Source organism: Pinus tabuliformis, chromosome 4_2 (assembly GCF_031772625.1).
Source record: "Pinus tabuliformis cultivar Carrire ecotype Pingquan chromosome 4_2, CPIR1, whole genome shotgun sequence".
In the NCBI taxonomy this organism is placed as follows: domain Eukaryota; kingdom Viridiplantae; phylum Streptophyta; class Pinopsida; order Pinales; family Pinaceae; genus Pinus; species Pinus tabuliformis.
In genome coordinates this window covers 1,157,347,818-1,157,371,787 of record NC_142304.1, presented here as the reverse complement: position 1 = coordinate 1,157,371,787, position 23,970 = coordinate 1,157,347,818, and the positions used below count along the sequence as shown (strand labels likewise).

At 34.9% G+C, this 23,970-nt stretch overlaps 1 protein-coding gene across 1 annotated transcript in view; it reads left to right on the top strand.

Moving 5' to 3' along the window:
* Positions 1 to 21,488, top strand: part of LOC149173775 (uncharacterized) — a 33,234-nt gene extending 11,746 nt beyond the window's left edge. Inside the window, exons 2-4 of the mRNA XM_089426825.1 lie at positions 17,930 to 18,029; positions 18,169 to 20,940; positions 21,043 to 21,488. Of these exons, the coding sequence (XP_089282951.1) occupies positions 17,930 to 18,029; positions 18,169 to 20,940; positions 21,043 to 21,488 (3,318 nt within the window). The remainder of the gene's footprint in view (positions 1 to 17,929; positions 18,030 to 18,168; positions 20,941 to 21,042) is intronic.
* Positions 21,489 to 23,970: the final 2,482 nt, after the last annotated feature.

The following is a 23,970-nucleotide window of genomic DNA, read 5'->3' as shown; positions in this document are numbered from 1 at the left end:
TTCTATAATCTGATTGATTCTTCTAAAAAAATCATCAGGCTCTTCATTCGACTCTTGTAAAAGCTTCATGACAGGAAAAGCTAGATGTGTAGGAAGAATGGCCTCAGTGCCATAGACAAGCTGAAAAGGGGATTTTCCTATTGATCTTTAGGGTGAAATTATGTTGGCCCAAACTGCACACTTGAGATGAATTTCCCGGTTTCTCTTATGATCTGCTAGTACCTTTTTAATCACTTTTACTAAACTCTTGTTAGATGACTCTGCCAACCCCTTCCCTTGAGGGTAGTATGGAGTAGAATGATGCAATAAATCTGATATTTTTGGAAAAATTCTATCATTTTAACACTACTAAATGTCTATGCATTATCTGTGACTATCTTTTGAGGACAACCAAATCTAGATATTATATTTTTCTCAATAAATTTAATGACAATAGTATATGTAACATTTTTTACCGGGATAGCTTCTACCCACTTTGTAAAGTAATTTGTAGCAGTTAAGATCCATCTGTGTTGATTGTTAGATGTTGGATGTATCTCTCCAATGAAATCTAGTCCCCATTATAAAAAGGGTGCATCAATCAAAACTGGAACAAAATGGAGTGTTGCTAATCTTTGTTTGCCAGAAAAAAATAAAAATCTGACATGGAATGCAACTTTTGACTTTTGCCCCAACCTGTGAAAACAACTTTGGCCAATAGAAACCTACTCTCAAAATCTTATGTGTTGTTGCTCTCCAAGCATAATGACCCCCACATATTCCTTCATGAAACTGATCAATAACACATTTTGTTTCACTCTCAATTAGGCATAGAAGTAAGATATTTAATGGGTCTTTCCAATACAAGTTGGCATTGATGATACAATACTTCATAGCCTTTAATCTAAGAGTTTTGCACTGATTTCTTGTGAAATCAAGAGGGTACTCAAAATCATGAAGAAAGTGTACAATATCAACATACCATTCAAATAACAGGAACTTTTCCTCAATATGAAGTGGAAGAGGAGCTAAGTTTGTAGATGAAGAAGGTTCTTATGGATTCTTCTCTGTTGAACTTGGAGAAGGTTTTTGTGGATTCTTCTCTGTTGATACCTGCATGATAGTGCTTATTGCCAGAACTTTACAATTAGATTCACCCAACAAATTGGCTAAACCTTGTCCTTTTACCAGCTTAGTGGATTTGATATCTAGATCAAATTTAAGAATTTTAGCTATCCCTCTCCCTCTCCTACCATTTATATCAGGTTGGGTCAAAACAATTTTGACAACATTATCTGGGACATAGGCAGTAATAAGGGAGTGAAGGACATAAGTTCTGAAAGATTGTAGGGCTTCTACAAGGGCATAAGCTTGTTTTTCAATGATGTCATAATTCAGCTCTGCATCTCTCATAACTTTACTAAAGGAGGCAATTGGATGGTCATCTTGGTTATCATTCTTTTGCAATAAAGAAACAACTAAAGTGGAGTTAGAGGAAAAAGAAAAAATGCTAAAGGGCTTTATATAATCAGGACTAGCTAATACTCTAGCTTCATAAATAACCTTTTGATTTGTGTAAATGCATATCTAGCCTACATTATCCATTTAACCTCATAACCTTTCTTCAACAGATTAGTAATATCTTTAATAATCTCAGCATAGTTTGGTATAAATCTCCTTAGAGAACGAATATTTCCTAAAAAGGCTTGAATTTCTTTTTTATTTCTAGGCAGACCAATTACCTCAATGGCTTAGACTCATTTAGGATCAATTACCACTCCTTCTTTTGAGATGACGTGGCCAAGTAACTTTCCTTCCTTTATGGCAAACAGAGATTTCTTTGGGTTGAGCGAGATTCTAAATTTTCTGCACCTATAAAAAACCTTTCTCAAGTGCTTTAAGTGCTTTTCATCAGAGTTTGAAAACACAGTTAAATCATCCAAAAAAATAATAATAAACTTATTAATTTTACCAGCAAAAGCTAAATCCATTTCCCTTTGAAATTGTTATGAAACCATCTCACAAAGGATAGAAAAGATAGATCAATGACTTCAAAATCAGCCTCTTCAAGGGGGCAACCTCCTCTACATTACACAAATGAAAAATTCTTGGATGATACAAATCACAAGACCTCCTTTCTATATATAGGATTCTAAGGGGTCATAATATAATCAAAGCCGACATAACAATAATAATGTAAGGGCACAACAATATAATAAGGGGGTTGCAGTAATAAAAATAAGGGGTTACACTAGTAGTATAGGGACCTAACATGCCCCTCTCCTTCAAAAAGTGTTATCCTCAACGTTCGAGTAGTTATGGATGCTTCTGTATAAAATTCTTGTCCTCCCATGTGGAATCTTCAGCAGGAAAGTTCTTCCACTTGATGAAATACACAAAAAAATTAATCGATTTCGTAGCTGTCCTGTTCTTGTTTCCATGACTGCTTCAGGTTCCAATAACATTTTTCCTTCCTCGTCAAGTTCTGACAATATTTTTGAACTGGGAGTTTGTCACCTATAACCTTCTTTAAGCATGAAACATGGAAAACTGGGGGCACCCAGGAAGATGCAAGAAGCTCCAATTTGTATGCCATAGTACCAATCTTTTGTAGCACATTGTAAGGACAATAGTACTTTGGTGATAATTTAATATCCTTCTTAGCTTGCTTGAGGGACATTTGTTTGTATGGTTGTATTCGTAAAAATACCCAGTCGCCTATATAAAAAATTATTTCATTGTGATGTTGATCTACCTGTTGTTTCATTCGATTCTGTGCGAAAGTGAGGTTATCCTTTTTCTTCTTGATATGTCCTTCTATCTTGAGAGTTTGAGGAGTGATAATTCCTGCCAATGCATTACAAGATATGGTCAGATTCATTTCTTCTTTCTCTGGGATTGATTCCTGGTGTATATCCTCTTCTTTTGACATTTCTTGTTCCTTTTCTTGCTCCTCTTCCCCATCTATGTAAATTAATTTCTTCTCGACACACTTATGACCTTTAGTGTATTTTATATCACAATTGTAACAAAGCCCTTTTTCTCTTTTTTCTTCCTTCTTTTGTGGTCTCGGCCTTGTAGGTGGTGAAAGGCTAGGAGAAACAACACTTCCATATTTATAGTTATGAGTGGCAGGCTTCCTTGTTGCCATAATTTTGCTTTCAATTTTTCTTGCCAACCTGTATGTCTTCTCTAAGAATCGGTTCCCAAAGGCGAACCTCGTGTTGAATGTTATCCTTTAAATTCCCTATGAAGACATCAATCCTCTGCTTCTCTAGAATATCATTTAACCTATAGGGAGTACTTTTATGTTCCAATTTGAGCTTGGAAATGATGCCCTGAGGATCATAAGACCAGGAAAAATTGAGTTTGAACTTCATGTGACACAAGATTGCTTCTATTTCCTTTAATGCACCTCTGGTGTTGATGATATATGGCCCTATGTGAGTTTTCATATTCAATCGTGCTTTTTTCTTATAAGAGACAAAATGCAATTCATCCATATTTAACATTCGCCTAGAGTATTCCAATGCAAAGATCCTAATAGGTACAAAAACTGGTAGCCTGTAAGGGGGCAATTTTGATCCATAAACTCTAATCTTAATCTAGTTTTGGTATAAATACTAGTCTCCAACTGTTGCTTGCTCTGTTAAGTGTAAAAATTTATTTATCTCTAAAGAGATTCTTGGGATTACATTACTGCTTAACAAACATAGTCAGGTATATAAAAATTTGTCAACATAATTAGTGAAAGAATACTCCTCTAAGTTATTTCTAACCAAAGAAGTTCAGTGAATGACTGACCAAGGGTTACCTTCACTATTTGTCTTTTGTAAAGGATATTTAAATTTGTCTGACTGGTAAAATAGCATAAGGTAAACTAGGACTGGATGATACTTAAAGACAACTTCTGCTTTAAAATTTACAATCTAGTCATGGATTGAATTAGCCAAAAAATGATTGTAATTGAAAAGGAGGGAGGGTTGCTTGCCAAATGAAAAAGTAGATAGAAAAACTAACACTACCTCGTCTACGCATTTATCATTGTGGTATCCGAGCAGTCGGGTTACCATAGAAATCACCTGCCTGGAGATTTAAGGGAAAATTGAAGCTGGATATGGGAGACTGGTCCTAGGTAATTCAACATTTTCAGGAAGAAAATACTAAAAAATCAGGGCTCTCTGAGGGAATGTGAGTTTGTTATATAATTCCATTAGACTATCAGTAGAAAAAGGGGCATGGGAGGCCTGATATTCAATTTGCAAGGCTTTGCAGATACTTTTAGGGGAGATAGGGAAAATGACTTCATTGTTCTGAACAATGATTGTCCTTTGACTCGGTAAGTATCTTAGGTGGTACCAGACAAAAGACTTAGGAAAGAAGTGAGTCTGGGGGAAAACAAATTGTGGGAGAAAGGATTCCCAGACACTTAATTCATCACTCTTATCCAAGCATTTTTTTTTCCCAGTTATGGAACTCGTAGACTTCGAATTCAGAAAAGGCTTCAACAATCTTGTACAAGGTATCTACTAAAAGAGCCTTGTCAAAATCTGGCACTGGAGGAATAAGGCGATTTGACTCTGTAGCCTTCCCTTTTCCTTTTCGGTTTGACATCTTGAAAAATGAAAATAGAGAACAAAGGGCAGTGACTAGATTACAGAAAACTTGGATAGAAGAAGCTTGGAGGATAGAGTTACCCTTGAAATTGCTAACTGTGCACAAGGAATTGACTGTTGAAGGTTGGCATACGGTAGCAATTTCATCCTTTATCCTGTGAGATGAATGATAAGAAAAAGGAAATGGTGTACTAGCTCCAGAGGGTCTTTTATAAAGATGGACTTAACTGTGTAACGAATTTCTTAATGTTTATGGAGTGGAAAGGAATTATTTGTAAAATGGATAGGGCGCGGGGTTTTAATGTCTTAACGTTCATTTAGAAATTGGCGACATTTTTTGAATGTTAAATGAGAAAATGGCATGGACGGGAGTGATGGCAAAAGCAGAGTGATGGACGGTGAGCCATTGGCAGGATATGAGCAACAAAGGGGAAGACACATGGCGGGAGGTGAGAGGCAGATGGAAGAGTCATTGGCGAGAGAGTGAAGGTGGTATTTTGGGGGGCGGGGGGGTGTCGATGGTAAGTGGAATTTGGAGGTGACCCCCCAAAATGGCCCAACAGCTGCCACGTCTCATTAGTAGTTTTGGGAGAAACTACTTCCTACCCACCCCCCCCCCCCAACCAACCCATGTTAATTGTCGAGAGCATTGGGGGGGGGGGAGGGCAAAAAGCCTTGTTTATCATAGATATGGGCGGAGTGAGTCATCACTGTTGTCTTTGGCGCGACGTTTATTGACAAATGACAAAAACATTTTGTCGTATTATACCATATAAAATAATAATCAAATAAAGCATAAATACTAAGTTTTAAACCTTATAGATTAGCATTTCACATTTTGAAAGCGACATTTAAATTTGCTCACTGGTTTTATTTTTTTGGGATTTGTTTCTTTTTTATATTTTTTTCATTTTTTCATATTCATATTTTTATTCTTTTTATTTTATTTTTATTTTTCTTTATATATTTATATATATATTTTTGAGATATAAATGTAAAATATAAAACAATATTACAACACACTTAACATTTTCTCTTTCCTCTCAAACATAATCAACTCAACTATATCTTAAAAGAGCTACGAAAGGAACCTTACCCTAAACAAATCTTGAATCTTCTTTACAATAATCCAACATAATTTATGACGAAGTATGAACTCTTTGAAAGTATCTTACCCCTCTTCTATTGTAATATTCAAACTTCATAATCTCATTTAATCTTTTATGAAAATCAACATATTTATTTTTACTCTCTTCCTTCAATAAATCATTTTTGCCACGGGCCACAACAATCATGCTAAAATATAGCATCTTAAATAAGAAGAAAAATATAAACCAAACTCAATATCAAAGATCCAACATAATTATTTTCTTTTATAGTTCTAAACCATCATTTTAACTATATAATACTTATTTTTAAACCTTAATAAATCCTTCGTAAATCCCTCATATTAACACCTTTAGTAATGTAGCAACATGTATAGTCTCTCACAGCCTGATTTGCACGCAAAACAACTGGACGTCCTTTTTTTAGGGTTTCCTACTATCTAGAATCTCCTAGACAGTTTCATTATTCAATTGGGTGGGTCTTCGTAGTGTTGAGACTTAGATCAAACCCAGGAATAGTCAACCGTTGTTAACCACTAATTTGAAATTTAATATCTTTGATGAGTCAAGGGTCATCTTGACTATAGGTATGTGAAATTAGTCACTGAGAAAGGTGACTTTCGATTATCTATCTGCGTCCATCCAAAATTCAGACCAGGAGTCAATAATCACGATGACTCTTTGGATAAGTTTTTTTATATGAATATATTTTTTATTAATATATTTTAAAATAACATTAATAATATTTAACTTTGTTTATTGAAATATTTTATTTTTATGTAGAATTTTTTTATGGTTTAAATGTTATATATTATTTTTATATTAAGTTGTAAATGAATTATATATTTTTTTTAGAAATTTAAGAAGTAATTGAATTTTTTCATTTTCAATTATTTATTCTTTTTGTCGTTGAAATATTTTATTATGGTTATATTAAAATATTGTTTTTTCACTTTCCCTACTTTCCCTATATATACATACAAATGACCCTGAAATATTTAATTAATATGAGTATTCAAACAATTTATTTATGTTCTCTATTGAAATATTTTTGTGGTCTCAGCTTTGTAGGTGGTGAAAGGCTAGGAGAAACAACACTTCCATCTTTATAGTTATGAGTGGCAGGCTTCCTTGTTGCCATAATTTTGCTTTCAGTTTTTCTTGCCAACCTGTATGTCTTCTCTAATGAATCAGGTTCCCAAAGGCAAACCTCGTGTTTAATGTTATCCTTTAAATTCCCTATGAAGACATCAATCCTCTACTTCTCTAGAATATCATTTTGTTGGAGATCAGATGCACAGCGGAAACAAAATAAACAGCAGACAATCATGCACATAAAGACACAAGAATTTAACGTGGTTCACCCAACCAATCTGGGTTACGTCCACACAACATAGGCATCGGCAATCTTATTAATCAAACAAGAGATTACATAATGAAATCCTCACAAAACTCTCACCCTCATAGCAAACAATCCGAATGGTTGCCTGTTAAATAGCAAAGAGAATCTAACCACCTCATTAACTCACTCACATCAAATATAGGAGGCATTAATCATCTCCCAACAACCTGGAGCTAATCTAGGAACTGAATTTCTATTGTTGTCACCTACAGAGATTTTTGCCTATTTTACTCCAAACAGAAAATCTCAACAATATATACATTTTTATATTAAGTTGTAAATGAATTATATATTTCTTTTTAGAAATTTAAGAAGTAATTGAATTTTTTCATTTTCAATTACTTATTCTCTTCGCCGTTGAAATATTTTATTATGGTTATATTAAAATATTGTTTTTTCACTTTCCCTACTTTCCCTATATATACATACAAATGACCCTGAAATATTTAATTAATATGAGTATTCAAATAATTTATTTATGTTCTCTATTGAAATATTTTTGTGGTCTCAACCTTGTAGGTGGTGAAAGGCTAGGAGAAACAACACTTCCATCTTTATAGTTATGAGTGGCAGGCTTCCTTGTTGCCATAATTTTGCTTTCAGTTTTTCTTGCCAACCTATATGTCTTATCTAATGAATCAGGTTCCCAAAGGCAAACCTCGTGTTTAATGTTATCCTTTAAATTCCCTATGAATACATCAATCCTCTACTTCTCTAGAATATCATTTAACCTATAGGGAGTACTTTTATGTTCCAATATGAGCTTGGAAATGATGCCCTGAGGATCATAAGACCAAGAAAAATTGAGTTTGAACTTCATGTGACACAAGATTGCTTCTATTTCCTTTAATGCAGCTCTGGTGTTGATGATATATGGCCCTATGTGAGTTTTCATATTCAATTGTGCTTTCTTCTTATAAGAGACAAAATGCAATTCATCCATATCTAACATTCACCTAGAGTATTCCAATGCAAAGATCCTAATAGGTACAAAAACTGGCAGCCTGTAAGGGGGCAATTCTGATCCATAAACACTAATCTCAATCTAGTTCTGGTATAAATACTAGTCTCCAACTTTTGCTTGCTCTGTTAAGTGTAAAAAATTATTTATCTCTAAAGAGATTCTTGGGATTACATCACTGCTTAACAAACATAGTCAGGTATATAAAAATTTGTCAACATAATCAGTGAAAGAATACTCCTCTAAGTTATTTCTAACCAGAGAAGTTCAGTGAATGACTGACCAAGGGTTACCTTCATTGTTTGTCTTTTGTAAAGGATATTTAAATTTGTCTGACTGGTAAAATAGCATAAGGTAAACTAGGACTTGATGATACTTAAAGACAACTTCTGCTTTAAAATTTACAATCTAGTCATGGCTTGAATTAGCCAAAAAATGATTGTAAATGAAAAGGAGGGAGGGTTGCTTGCCAAATGAAAAAGTAGATAGAAAAACTAACACTACCTCGTCTACCCATTTATCATTATGGTATCCGAGCAGTCGAGTTACCATAGAAATCACCTGCTTGGAGATTTAAGGGAAAATTGAAGCTGGATATGGGAGACTGGTCCTAGGTAATTCAACATTTTCAGGAAGAAAATACTAGAAAATCAGGGCTCTCTAAGGGAATGTGAGTTTGTTATATAATTCCATTAGACTATCAGTAGAAAAAGGGGCATGGGAGGCCTGATATTCAATTTGCAAGGCTTTGTAGATACTTTTAGGGAAGATAGGAAAAATGACTTCATTGTTCTGAGAAATGATTATCCTTTGACTCGGTAAGTATCTTAGGTGGTACCAGACAAAAGACTTAGGAAAGAAGTGAGTCTAGGGGAAAACAAATTGTGGGAGAAAGGATTCCCAGACACTTAATTCATCACTCTTATCCAAGCATTTTTTTTCCCAGTTATGGAACTCGTAGAGGTCGAATTCAGAAAGGGCTTCAACAATCTTGTACAAGGTATCTACTAAAAGAGCCTTGTCAAAATCTAGCACTGGAGGAATAAGGGGATTTGACTCTATAGCCTTCCCTTTTCCTTTTCGGTTTGACATCTTGAAAAATGAAAATAGAGAAAAGAGGGCAATGACTAGATTACAGAAAACTTGGATAGAAGAAGCTTGGAGGATAGAGTTACCCTTGAAATTGCTGACTGTGCACAAGGAATTGACTGTTGAAGGTTGGCATATGGTAGCAATTTCGTCCTTCGTCCTACGAGATGAATGACAAGAAAAAGGAAATGGTGTACTAGCTCTAGAGGGTCTTTTATAAAGATGGATTTAACTGTGTAACGAATTTCTTAATGATTATGGAGTGGAAAGGAATTATTTGTAAAATGGATAGGGTGCGGGGTTTTAATGTCTTAACGTTCATTTAGAAATTGGCGACATTTTTTGAATGTTAAACGAGAAAATGGCGTGGATGGGAGTGCTGGCAAAAGCGGAGTGATGGATGGTGAGCCGTTGGCAAGATATGAGCAACAAAGGGGAAGACATGTGGCGAGAGGTGAGAGGTAGATGGAAGAGTTGTTGGTGGGAGAGTGAAGGTGGTATTTTTTTTTTTTTTTGGGGGGGGGGTGTCGATGGTAAGTGGAATTTGGAGGTGACCCCCTGAAATGGCCTAGCCGCTGCCACGTCTCGTTAGTAGTTTTGGGAGAAACTACTTCTTGCCGCCCCCCCCGCCCTCCCACCACCCCATGTTAACTGTCGAGAGCGTTGGGGGTGGGGGGGGAGAGCAAAAAGCCTTGTTTATCGTAGATCTGGACGGAGTGAATCATCACTGTTGTCTTTGGCGCGGCGTTTATTGACAAATGACAAAAAACATTTTGTCGTATTATACCATATAAAATAATAATCAAATAAAGCGTAAATACTAAGTTTTAAACCTTATAGATTAACATTTCACATTTTGAAAGCAACATTTAAATTTGCTCACTAATTTTATTTTTTTGGGATTCATTTCTTTTTTATATTTTTTTCATTTTTTCATACTCATATTTTTATCCCTTTTTTTTTGTTTTCATTTTCTTTATATATATATATATATATATATATATATATATATATATATATATATATATTGAGATATAAATGTAAAATATAAAACAATATTACAACACACTTAACATTTTCTCTTTCCTCTCAAACATAATCAACTCAACTATATCTTAAAAGAGCTACGAAAGGAACCTTACCCCTAAACAAATCTTGAATCTTCTTTACAATAATCCAACATAATTTAGGACAAAGTATGAACTCTTTGAAAGTATCTTACCCCTCTTCTATTGTAATATTCAAACTTCATAATCTCATTTAATCTTTTATGAAAATCAACATAATTATTTTTACTCTCTTCCTTCAATAAATCATTTTTCCACGGGCCACAACAATCATGCTAAAATATAGCATCTTAAATAAGATAAGAAAAATGTAAACCAAACTCAATATCAAAGATCCAACATAATTATTTTCTTTTATAATTCTAAACCATCATTTTAACTATATAATACTTATTTTTAAACCTTAATAAATCCTTCGTAAATCCCTCATATTAACACCTTTAGTAATGTAGCAACATGTACAGTCTCTCACAGCCTGATTTGCACGCAAAACAACTGGACGTCCTTTTTTTAGGGTTTCCTACTATCTAGAATCTCCTAGACAGTTTCATTATTCAATTGGGTGGGTCTTCGTAGTGTTGAGACTTAGATCAATCGCAGGAATAGTCAACCGTTGTTAACCACTAATTTGAAATTTAATATCTTTGATGAGTCAAGGGTCATCTTGACTATCGGTATGTGAAATTAGTCACTGGGAAAGGTGGCTTTCGATTATCTATCTGCGTCCATCCAAAATTCAGACCAGGAGTCAATAATCACGATGACTCTTTGGATAAGTTTTTTATATGAATAGCTATTTTTTATATGAATATATTTTTTATTAATATATTTTAAAATAACCTTAATAATATTTAACTTTGTTTATTGGAATATTTTATTTTTATGTAGAATTTTTTTATGGTTTAAATGTTATATATCATTTTTATATTAAGTTGTAAATGAACTATATATTTCTTTTTAGAAATTTAAGAAGTAATTGAATTTTTTCATTTTCAATTACTTATTCTCTTCCCCGTTGAAATATTTTATTATGGTTATATTAAAATATTGTTTTTTCACTTTCCCTACTTTCCCTATATATACATAGGAATGACCCTGAAATATTTAATTAATATGAGTATTCGAATAATTTATTTATGTTTTCTATTGAAATATTTTTATAAAGTTTAAGAATGATGTATTTTTCTCACAATAAAAGTGAAAATATATATATCTATATACTTTCTTAAACCTGATAGACCCATGGTATTGTAAAACATGTTATTGGCCTATGGTATTGTAAAGAAACCTATTTACAAGTTAAGAATATCCATGATAAAGTTGAGTCGAATATCCATGATTAAGAATCTTGTTATTTTGTAAATTTATTGTAAGTACTATGTTTTAATATAAAAATGTTATGAAAATAAATTTGAAATATATATATATATATGAGTTATGGTTTTTGGGTATGTGGTATTGATAAAACATGGTATTGGCTTATGGTATTGTAAGAAATTTTATATAGAAGCTAATAATATCCTTGGTAAAACGAGATTGAATATTTATGGTTAATAATCTTGTTATATTGTAGATATTAATTCTTTATGTGCTTATTAGTTAAATTTAAATATGGTTAGAGAATCATCAATAGAATTTATATGGTAAAATGGATGTTAATTTATGACTTATTTATATGTTATCTATATATTATGATTTTCTTCTATCTAAAAAAATCTTGGTAATTTTATTAATAAAAATAAAATTACAATTAAAAAAATTGAATTTAAAAAATGTTTACATCTTACATCTAATGCCTACACATATACCCTATACTAGGTTGTAGAGCGCCTCCGGCGCAACAACTAACCAAGCAAGGATACTGAGAGTGGTATTATTGATGTTTTATAATGCTTTTAATTAAAACTTACCATTAATATATGTAGGTATGTATGTATTTGTTTTATATTCTATCTGACATTGTTCTTTTATCGAGATTATTTTAAAAGAGACACATTTCAACTCCAGGTTGAACATGTCAACTCATATTGGGTTGTAGAATGCACCTCTCGGTGCAACAAACTCTCCTTTCTTAGAATACTCAATCTTAGAAATAACAGTTTACACTGGGTCCACATCCAAGTCATCCATATGCTAGGTTGTTCATGTCAAGGTCACTATATCTACAAAGTCATCTCAAGCACAACAAGGTCATCCATCCATCCACAACTCTATCCATTTTCAAGTGCACCCAAAGCGCCCAATGTACATGTGCTTAATGGATGGATGCCCAAGAGAGTATGCTTTGTGAGTGCATCCCATGATTGTGGTTTATGGTAGTTTGCGCCCCAAGGAACTTAACTCTGTCAATTTGTATAAGTCACAACACACCAAATCCTTGAACCTTTAGTCAAATCCACGTAACTCCTTGGTGCATCAATCCTATCTCCCTCCACAACACACTTTATCTATCTATATGAGCACCACAGTCCTATCCACAATGAACCCTATCTATCTGCAAGAGTTCCCAAGTCTCTGCAACAAATCGTATATATTCGTAAAAGCACCCAAGTCTCCATATTACACCCTATATATTCAAACGAGTACTAAATTCTCCATAGTTTACCTTGTCTCACCATAGGAGCACCCAAGCTTTTCCACGTTCCATTCATCCAATGGTCCTAGATGTTCGAATAGATTATACTTTGCCAAGGAAACCCCAAAATTCACCTTGTCAATGGACCAAGGTGGTTATCCATAACACACCTTACTAATGGGCAAAGGCATCTCCACCAAATCGTCTATTAAACATAGTCGTCTACATCAATGCAATGAAGGTTCTAAACACAACTCTTAAGTGATTATCTTACATCCTCAACAACATCCCAAGAACCTCTATTCTCAAGTCCATCTGAATCCATGCATTTGTTTGCAACCAAAGACTAGTGGAAACCTTGAATTTCATGCTAATGTATTTAAACCCGGATTTTAAAATCCTACTATATCAAAAAAATCACAACTACTCTACATTTTCCATGATAGAGTTGACATGTAATTGCATTATATCCACTTCGTGGACAATGCCTACTACCCAATTCTATAAACAATGCATTTGGTCATTGTTTCCTTTTGCTACAATGGTTGCACTTTAATCCACCATTATTGCTACTATCTCCTATAAGTGCAATCCATCCTTCATCAAACATATCATCCAAATGTCACACCTCAAAACCTACTACAACATTCGTACGTTACCCCTTTTTTATTCTTTTGTTCTCTAAACGTCCCAAGTCTTGAATTGGTTGGGTATCTATTCCAACTGCCATGTCCAATCTGTGAGAATTCATGTCCCATGCCCCATAATAGTCTTATCCTTATGTAATTTGTTCCCTCTACACAACTCTTCCTAGACTAAGGAAATGTCACAACTCTTACCTCAATTGCCAAGTCATTTCCTCTAATCCAACATTATGTTGTCTCTATTGAGCCAAGGCACCTTCTTCAAAGGAACACTAGGCTCCACCATTAGCTTCTTGACAATTAGCCATATTGTTGCATCTCAATTAAAAGTCCATGGCAAGTGGCTATCAAGACCATTTCCAATATCCATAATTCACCCATGTCTGATTCATGTGATGAGGTTGGAAGGCCATTGTACTTTTGCATCAAAAGGCCCATATAAGCACATCCACTCCAATTCTACCCTTGCATTCTTCCAATAATCATTTGATTTTTGAGTATTATCACCAACTGGCTCACTTAAGTGTGACCAAGAAAGTTTCAACCTCCTCCTTGGTCCTCAAATACCAAGGTCTCTACACCTCAAACTTGTCATCTTGGTTTGTTGCCAAGCCTACCATACAAGTCAAAAGCGTCATGGTTTCCTTGGTTGAATATTCCATCGTCTTCATATACTTACTCAAGTTTGGGTTTTCCTACTTATAAAAGCAAACAATTTTGAGTAATCCTACTTAGACAAGAAAACATGCATCATGTAGTCGCTACCATCCCCATGGTGTCCATTATGGTTCCAAGTCTAGTGAGCCTCTACTCCAACATGTTCAATGTTCATCCAAATCCTACATGTCCAAACTTGATACTACACCATTACTTCAATCAACCTTCCATGCTCTTGTACATAAATATATCTATGTGTTCAAAAGTCAAGTGACCAACCCAATGATCATGCCCAAGTAATGATAAATACACACCATGCTGGAAATATCTTTTCATGATACAATCAAGTCTATCTACATAATTCCTTTGGACCTAGGTAAATTCCCCACCTTTGCCTCCAACTGTCAAGTGACCTTTTGCAACTCAACATCCAAAATGAAGGTGGCATATTAACAACATGTTTGCATCCCTCAAGTGTCTCAATAATCTATCCAAAGTGTCCTAAATCAAATGAGATAGCTAAAATACTTTCGTACCTCTTGTTAAAGAGAGGCATGTATGTACCAATACTTCAATCACATTCAAATAATGATCCTTCCAATCTTCAGGTCATCCAACAATCATTTTCAAGCTACCTAAGGAATTCTCTACCTCATCCTAAGTGTTGTACAAAAGGTGGGAGGACATTGTCCAAGTCACTTGGTCTACATTCCTTGTTGCCCCATATAGGTCGATTGTCAATGTTTCCTTGGATGACACCTTCATTGTCTCCACTCATCACATAGAATAGAACTTCCTTGTCTGACTAAACAAGTATTTGGTGCTTTCACATTATCATCACAGTCACCTAAGGGAAAATTTCACTTCTTCTACAAAACTATCAAGTTGCCTCCACAACTCAAATGATTCTTCTTAGTCACCCACGCACTAGTACCTACATCTTGAACTCCAAACTATCCAACTCATTGTTTCTAAATAGGAGAGGATGGCATGTTGCCATCAAAAGTTTCTAACAAAACCACTCCTCCATATCCTTTATCTTTCACCAAGCTCAACACCTTGAATTTCCTTTCGATTCCACTACCTACTTCATGGTAGTGAGTTGTTGATGCTTCAGTTAAAAAAAGGAATGTGGTAGTTGACTACCAAGATCACCTCCAATAACTATAACACAAGTTTGCCTTGAGTTCACAAAGAGAGTCATCGTCACAACTGTTATTCCAAGCTTCCACTCGAAAGTCTACCCAAACCTATTGTTAAGGTGACTAGAATATCCAACATCCCCCTTAAAGTCTATAGCACTTCAGCTACTCCCAAGTTTATTAACTTAGCCATAAAAGTGGGTTACATTTGGACTTCCTCCAAGAGGGGTGTTTTTCCATGAAGTCACTAGGGAAAAAAAGAGGGGTGTATTTTTTGTCTGGTTTTTAGTGGTTTTTGACACACGACTTTTCTTTTCGCGTTATTACGGTGAATAGAATTCCAACCCATGGTTTTGTAATTACGGTTAAGGAATTAAGATTGTAATCTAATCTGAGTCAGTCGATTAGGTGCCTTGGATGTCACAAGATCCTATATATTATATTGTAAACAATGAAGTTAATTGATGATAAAACTTAAGGTTGTGGCTCTAAACAATTTTTTGTTTTCCTAGTTAGGGTTTCCATCGAAAATTTCTATTTATTTTGTGTTTTCCATTGTTTAGTATTATTATAATTAAGAATCCTATGTGCATTGCATTATTGTAAAAGGATTAAAACTTACATAACACTTAGATAGTGTTACGCATACATGTGACAATACATTCAAATGTGTAAAACATCCACAGAAGAACTTAGTATATGTGGATGGGTAGCACCCAAGCTAGGTTCCTAACACTCTTATGTGTGTGTGTGTGTTTGATACAATAGGAAGAGCATGCCTATGCTTGTGGCTCAATTTCAGAGTACAAATAAATCGTGGAAGGACAACCTTGTACCCAAAAATGTCCAAATGACCTTGTACAAACCAACCCAAGAACTTTGACATGTCTTCCTTCTACAACCATGTTCCATTTTCCATCTCACCAAGGAAATACAGGTTGCTTCATCACATCCCTCCATGGCACAAGCATATAACTCCCTCCTTTAAAGCACTTTTTTCTTCCATCAATTAGTGATGATTCATTTATGATTGTTGGTGCCTTGCCTCATGAAACATCCACTCATATGTGTTTTTCCTTTTTCTTGACAATTCATGTCACTCTAAGAAGTCTCATCAAGCGAGCTCATTCCACCAAACCATTCCATCACGTGAAGCGCATGTCCAAGTCATCTTGATCCCACTAAGTCATCCATCCACCTAGGTTGTCTTATCTAGCATGCCAAGGGTGTTCATCCATCCACAACTTTCTCTGCACTCAAATGCACCCAAACCACCCAATGAACATATCATGATGGATGCATGCCCAAGGGAGTGCACTCAGTGAGTGCATCCCACAATTTCAATCCATGTCAACTTGTGCTCCAAGGCATCTCATTTGCTTGTTAGAACCCAGTGCAAAACACCTAATTCCATTGATTCATATAAGTCTCAACACTCCAAATTCTCAAGCCTTTATCCAAGTCTGTCCAAATCCTTGTTGAATTCAGCTTAACTCCATGAAAAATGCACTTTATCCATCCAAAGAAGTGCCCAAACCCTATCCGCAGGCATCCTATCTATCCGCAGAAGCACCCAAGTACCTGTAGTGTGCCCTATATGTCTAGAAGAACACCCAAGTCTCTGTAGTGCACCCTATCTATCTGCAAGAGAACCCAAGTCTCTGTAGTGCACCCTATCTATCTGCAAAAGAACCCAAGTCTTCATATTGCACCCTATTTCTCTATAGGAGTGCACCCAAGCTTGTCCATAGTCTATCTTGCTAATGGGCCAAAATGTCTATCTGAAGTTTGCCTAAGCAAGTCAACCCTAAAATTCACCTTGCTAATGGATCAAGATGTCTCCACCAAATCATCTATCCAACATGGTCATTTGCATTAGTTCGATGGAGGTGCCTAATGCCACTCTAGGCAAGGGTCTTACACCCTCTTACTAACGACTCAACAATATTGATAATAACTCACATAGAAAAACACATTTCACTAACTTTTACTAGGAATTCATATGAATAATCTCACCTTTCACAAAATAACTCATAAGTATTCACAAAGGGAGCTTTATGTATGAGCACCTAACACTTCCTCTTTCCTCTCAAACATATTCAACTCAATCATAATGAGATGGAGCTATGGAAAGCATTTTACCCCTCAACAAATCTCAAATCTTCTTTACAATAATCAAGCATAATTTTATGACATGGTTAGAACTCTTTGAGAGTCGAACCCTTATCTACTGTAATATTCTAACTTCACAATCTCAATGTTCCACATAATCTCATTTCATCTTTCATGAAAATCAACATAACTATCTGTTGGAAATCACCTTAATGTCCTCTTAGCGATTTCTTTCTACACCTTTAACTTGATATTTTCTTCGAATATTTTTCCTACCAGCCATAACAATCTTATTAAAATATAAAATTAAATAATAATAATAAAAAGGTAAAACAAACATACAACTAAAAAACACATTTTATTAAACAGAGCTTCCCAACAAGTACCCCTCCTTCCATAAACACATAGACACGACTCAAACATCTAACATTTTGTTTTATTATTTTACCTCTCTCTTTCTAACTTCTAAACCATTATTTTAAACATATAACACCCATTTTTAAATATTGACATCTAATCCATAATTTAACACCCTTTTTTTAACATTAATAAATCATTCCTAATCCCTCATATTAACAGCTTAGTAATGCAGCTAACATGAACCCTCTCTTACAGCGTGATTTGCGCGAAAAACAACTAGACGTTTGTTTGTTTGGAAAAAATGGCAGACAGCTAGACGGTTTTGCCAACTTTGTTCTAAGTTTGAATTTATTCTCCTTTTACATTTCTAACATTTTGAAGTTAAAAATGAATCTATGCGTCTATATAAGGAAGCAATCACAATGGTTTTCTGAAGCATTGTGACTGTTGTGTTTCAGAGATCATTCTGTTAGAGAAGGAAAATATGGAGATCTGTTACATCCCTTCTCTTTCCTGGTGGTGCCTCCTCCTCTTTTATTTCATTCTCTTTGCCAATCCTTTTGTGTTTTCAACAACTCATCTCTCTAATCGTCACCATCCTCGTCTAACCAATGCTACCGATCAACACGCTCTACTTGCATTCAAGTCTGCAATTACATATGATCCCTTCCAATCCTTAGCCGCTACCTGGAAACCGAATGTTTCGTTCTGCGAGTGGACGGGTATCATATGCAGCAGGCGCAGGCAGAGAGTCGTTTCCCTCAATGTTTCAAGCATGGCATTACAAGGTACAATCTCTCCTCTTCTCGCCAATCTCTCCTTTCTTAGAGTACTTGATGTTAGCAATAACAGTTTCCACGATCATATTCCTTATGATTTGGGAAATTTGTTTCGCTTAAATACTCTTTACCTATTTTCCAATCAACTCCAAGGTTCTATTCCACCCACTCTTGGTAAGTGCCGTAGTTTGTGGGACTTGAGTATGTCCTTTAACAATCTCACAGGAAATATTCCCGCAGAACTATGTGTTCTATCCAGCTTGCAATTCTTTGTGTTAGGAAATAACAATTTGACGGGTACAATCCCAGCATGCTTGGGAAACCTATCTTCTTTGGACCAGATGGATTTGGGTAACAACAATCTTCATGGAAGTGTTCCTTCCGAATTGGGTATGTTAAGTCAGGCCAGCTTTATAAGTCTGCATGTTAACCATCTCATAGGACACATTCCATCTTCTTTGTCTAACTGCACAAACCTTCAAGTATTGGATATAGCTGTAAACCAGTTGATTGGTCACATTCCCAGAGAGTTGTGTAGCAAGAACATCTGGTTGACAGAACTCTATCTAGGTTCTAATCAGTTGACTGGCAGCATTCCTGCTTCCCTCTTCAATTGTACGAACTTTCAAATAATCGATTTGGCCAGAAATCAGCTCAGTGGAGTGGTGTCCACGGAGTTCGGTAAATTGACAAAGCTTCTCACGCTTGGCTTATACCATAATCAACTGGTTAGCGGCAGCACCATGAACTTGCCCATTCTTACTGCTCTTGTTAACTGTTCCAACTTAAAGAACATAGAGTTATCGGCTAATCGTCTCACAGGACGTTTGCCCTTTTCTATAGGACAGCTCTCTACACAACTGACCTATTTAGGCTTGGTAGACAATAAATTAACAGGAGAAATACCTCCACAGATTGGAAACCTCACTAATTTAATACGCCTTGCATTGAGTCTTAACTCTTTTACAGGGCCAATTCCTTCTTCACTTAATATGCTTCAAAAGTTGCAGGGCTTATATATGGCCTATGACAATTTCCAAGGAAACATTCCAATAGAAATTGGGAAACTCAAAAGCTTAAGTTTACTGGATTTAAGGGGAAATAATCTCTTTGGAAGAATCCCTGATTCTATTGGTCATCTTCAACAACTAACACATCTATATCTTCATCAGAACCAGTTATCAGGTAATATACCTGCAAATTTAGGGAAATGTGTTAATTTATTACTGGTAGATCTATCATATAACAAGCTTAGTGGGCACATACCTCCAGAAGTTGCAGGCCTTGCAAATTTAGCTTTTTATTTCAACCTTTCAAACAATTTATTACATGGTCCCGTGCCATCCGGATTAAGCAAAATGACTATGCTTCAAGCTATAGATTTTTCTAGAAATCAGCTAATCGGTCACATTCCAAATGCACTCAGAAGTTGCAAAGAACTACAATATCTTAATCTTTCCTACAATGCACTTGAAGGTCTGATTCCAGATTCACTTGATGAACTTCTCAGTCTTGAGGACATGGACTTATCCTCCAACAATTTGTCAGGTCAAATACCCATGTCATTGGAAAATATCAAAATGCTTCGTCACTTGAATTTTTCTTTCAACAAGTTGTCAGGACAAGTACCTAAAGGGGGAGTTTTCAGAAAGCTCGGTGCCACTGCATTTGCTGGAAATCCTGGTCTCTGTGGGCCTTGGGTAAGTTTGCCACCATGCTCTACTGGCAAACATCATAATGTTGGGCATCTAAAAAGAGTTATAATAATTGTTAGTGCAATTATAGCCATTGTTGTTGTATTATGTTTATTTCTGGGAATTTTGTGGAGACGATGTCACAAGAAACATAAATTGTCTAGTGCATCCTTAAATGTGGGGCACCGAAGAATTTCCTATGGAGAGCTCATCACTGCAACAGATGGATTTAGTGATGCCAACTTGTTAGGAGTGGGTAGTTTTGGGAAAGTGTACAAAGGGGTTTTGAATGATGGCACATTGGTTGCCATCAAGCTTCTTAATGTGGAAGATGAAAGGGCTTACAAGAGCTTTGACAAGGAATGCAAGGTTCTAAGTAAAGTTAGGCATCGGAATTTGATTAGAATCATAACCTGTTATTCAGACCTCCAAGTGAAAGCTTTGATATTTCAATTAATGCCAAATGGAAATCTAGAGAAGTGGTTATATCACAATAATGAAGAACAAAGTGATTTGAGTTTGATTAAAAGGCTGAATATAGCAATAGATATTGCTGAGGGAATAACATATCTCCACCATCATTGTTTCGTGCAAGTGATCCACTGTGACTTAAAACCCAACAATGTGCTTCTGGGTGAAGATATGACAGCATATTTGATAGACTTTGGCATTGCTACCATATGCTTTGCAAATTCTGAAGATTCTACTTTCACTTCCACACATGCACTCAAGGGATCTGCTGGCTACATTCCTCCAGGTATTATTTGAACTAGATAGCATGTTAGGCAATGTTACGATTTTCCTGTTTTTATTAAACATTGTGAATTGATAAGCTTACTATGATAATGTTTGAATGTAGAATATGGATTGGGTGGACGTGTCACAACAAAAGGTGATGTTTATAGCTATGGAATAATGTTATTGGAGATGCTCACTAGAAAGAAGCCCACCCATGATATGTTTGTAGAAGGAATGAACTTGCAGAAATGGGTGGGTAATGGTTTTCCAAACAGAGTAGAGGAAGTGGTAGACACAATTCTATTGAGGACTAGTATGAGCATTGAAGAAGATAAATATCTCAATTGCCTCAAACAACTCATAAATGTGGGTTTGTTATGCACAATAGAATCCCCTGAAGGACGTCCTAATATGATGGATATTGTGGGTACACTCCAAAGCATAAGAAATATGTTCTTAGGAGTCACTAGAATTCCAACATTCCAATCAGATATAACACATTTGTTGGGAAATTCAAGCACTACTCAAAATAACTTTGTCGAAGCCCAAAGTTCTTCCACATTCTAGCCTAAAGAAGTAGTGGTTTCTTAGCTTAACCATAAACTAATTTGAGTCCATTGCCATTGGTTGCATGTAGTTTGAGTCATATTCCTTTTTCCTTCTTTCTATGGCATCTTTCTTGTTGGGTGCATGTGGATCAGCAATAAAGTGAGATTTGCAATGGACGGCATTCTAGAAATGTTGCAATTATAAAAGTTTATATCATGGAAATTTTTATGTTCAATGGCCTTTCTATATATACAAAAAAATGCATTGTGCATTTGTTTTATTTATATTTCCATGTCCATGTAAGAACTTTGAATTTGTTTTGAATGGTGAAAAAGACAAAAATATTTTTTTAGTTTCAAAATTATTGAAGGGAATATCTTGATAAACATAATTATACCTATTTACTTTTTAATATAAAAAACTATGAATAGATGTGGAAAAGACTTATATTCTAACTTTTATATAACTAGTACATTTATATCTTAATTCTAGTAACTAAAAGGTGCCCAAAAAATAGAAAGTTGATGTTTTTTTCCATTTTAAAGGACAGTTAATTAACTTCTACGACATTAGATGGGATTTAAGTCATTGTAATTTACACTTCTTAGAGCAATATTGCCATAACAAATACATGGAAGAGGTACAGTTTTTTTTGTCTTCCCGTGATTAAGTAAATTCCATCTTATTTCCAGAGTACTACAATATGTTTTATATTTCAAGTTTTTATTTTATTTATCAAGTGTTGTTATATTTTCTATCCTAAGTTTGAGACTCAACCTTCTATCCTAAGTTTGAGACTCAACCAACGTGAATCACTTGTCCACTTGTCCATGAAAAAGAACTAGTGCTTTATTTTCTGCATGCTAGCAAGAGAGTACATCTCATGTTGCAGCAGCCCTTGATTCCTCACACTTAGAAAAAGCTACTAACATCAAAGAATTGAAAGAGAAAATTGAACCACTTTTACTTCACATGGTAACCTCAAAACAATACCATGACAATAAAATATCTTAAAGGATTCATTTATTTTTTTGGAATTGAATGGAATAAAATATCTCAGAGGATTCATTGTATTTTGGGCATTGAATGCATTGTACAATAGATATTTCATTTTCATGGTATACTAGCAAAAGGAGGCGAGGATTCATTGTTTTTTTGGGCATTGAATGCATTGCACAATACATATGTCATTTTCATGAGATCAAGAGGGGGCATGGGCTTTAAGTACTCCACTCATGAAACAGATAAGCTGAAAACTACTCAATAATACATGTAAAATTAGTGAGGACATTTTATATAGCAAGAGATATAAGTTGTGAGGACATTTTATACAGCAAGAGATATAAGTTATTTTGATCGGATACAAGCAAAAAGAGGCATGGGTTTCAAGTACTCCACTCATGCAATAGACAATTAGTGAGAGTATTTTGTATAACAAGAGATGTGCACACTGATGACAGGACAATTAGTGCAAAATATTTTGTGTAACCAAAGATATGCACATCGATGACAATATAATGTGTTTGTGAAGTTTTAGGTAGAACTACTTTGCTTTTAGCTTTTTTAATTTTTTGCTTTTCAATAATGAAGTAAATTCCATCTTAATTTTTAAACCACGAAATTACATAAATATGTTTTATATTTCAATTTTTTATTCTATTCGTACAACCTTGTTACACTTTCTATCCTAAAGTACCATATATCCGTAGACTAGGGCAAAATGGATTCCTTATCTATGAAAAAAAAACTAGTGCTTTTTTTTGTTACATGTTAGCCAGAAGCAAAATGGATTCCTTATCTATGAAAAAAACTAGTGCTTTTTTCCCTACATGTTAGCAAGAAAGATTATTTTTTATTGGAGCCCTTGATTTTGCACACTTAAAAACAGCTACTAACATCAAAGAATTGAAAGAGAAGAAACTGAGCCATTTTGGCCTCGCATGGTAGGATCAAAACCATACCAGCATAAAAAAATATCTCGAAGGATTCATTGGTGTTTTTCTGGAATTGAATGCAATAAAATATCTCCGAGGATTCATTGGTTTTTTGGTCATTGTACAATAGATAGTCATTTTAATGGGATAATTGTACTCATGCAACACAAAAAATACACGTAAACTTAATAATAGTAACTTAATGCTAATACAAGGTGTTTATGAAGCTTTTGTTTTGAATATTTTGCATTTTTGTTTTTCGATGATTAAGTAATTCCATGTTATTTTCAGACTACTCTATTAAATAAATATGTTCTATATTTCACGTTTTTATTCTATCTGTGAAATGTTGTTACACTTTCTATCCATAAGTTCCATTTACGGATAGACTTAACCAACATGAACTGCTTGTCCATGAAGAGAACTAGCGATTTCTTTTCTGCATGCTAGCGAGAGAACATCTCATATTGCAGCCCTTGATTCTGCACACTTACAAATGGATACTAACTTCAAAGAATGGAAAGAGAAGAGATTGAGCTAGTTTTGCTTCACATGGTAACATCAAA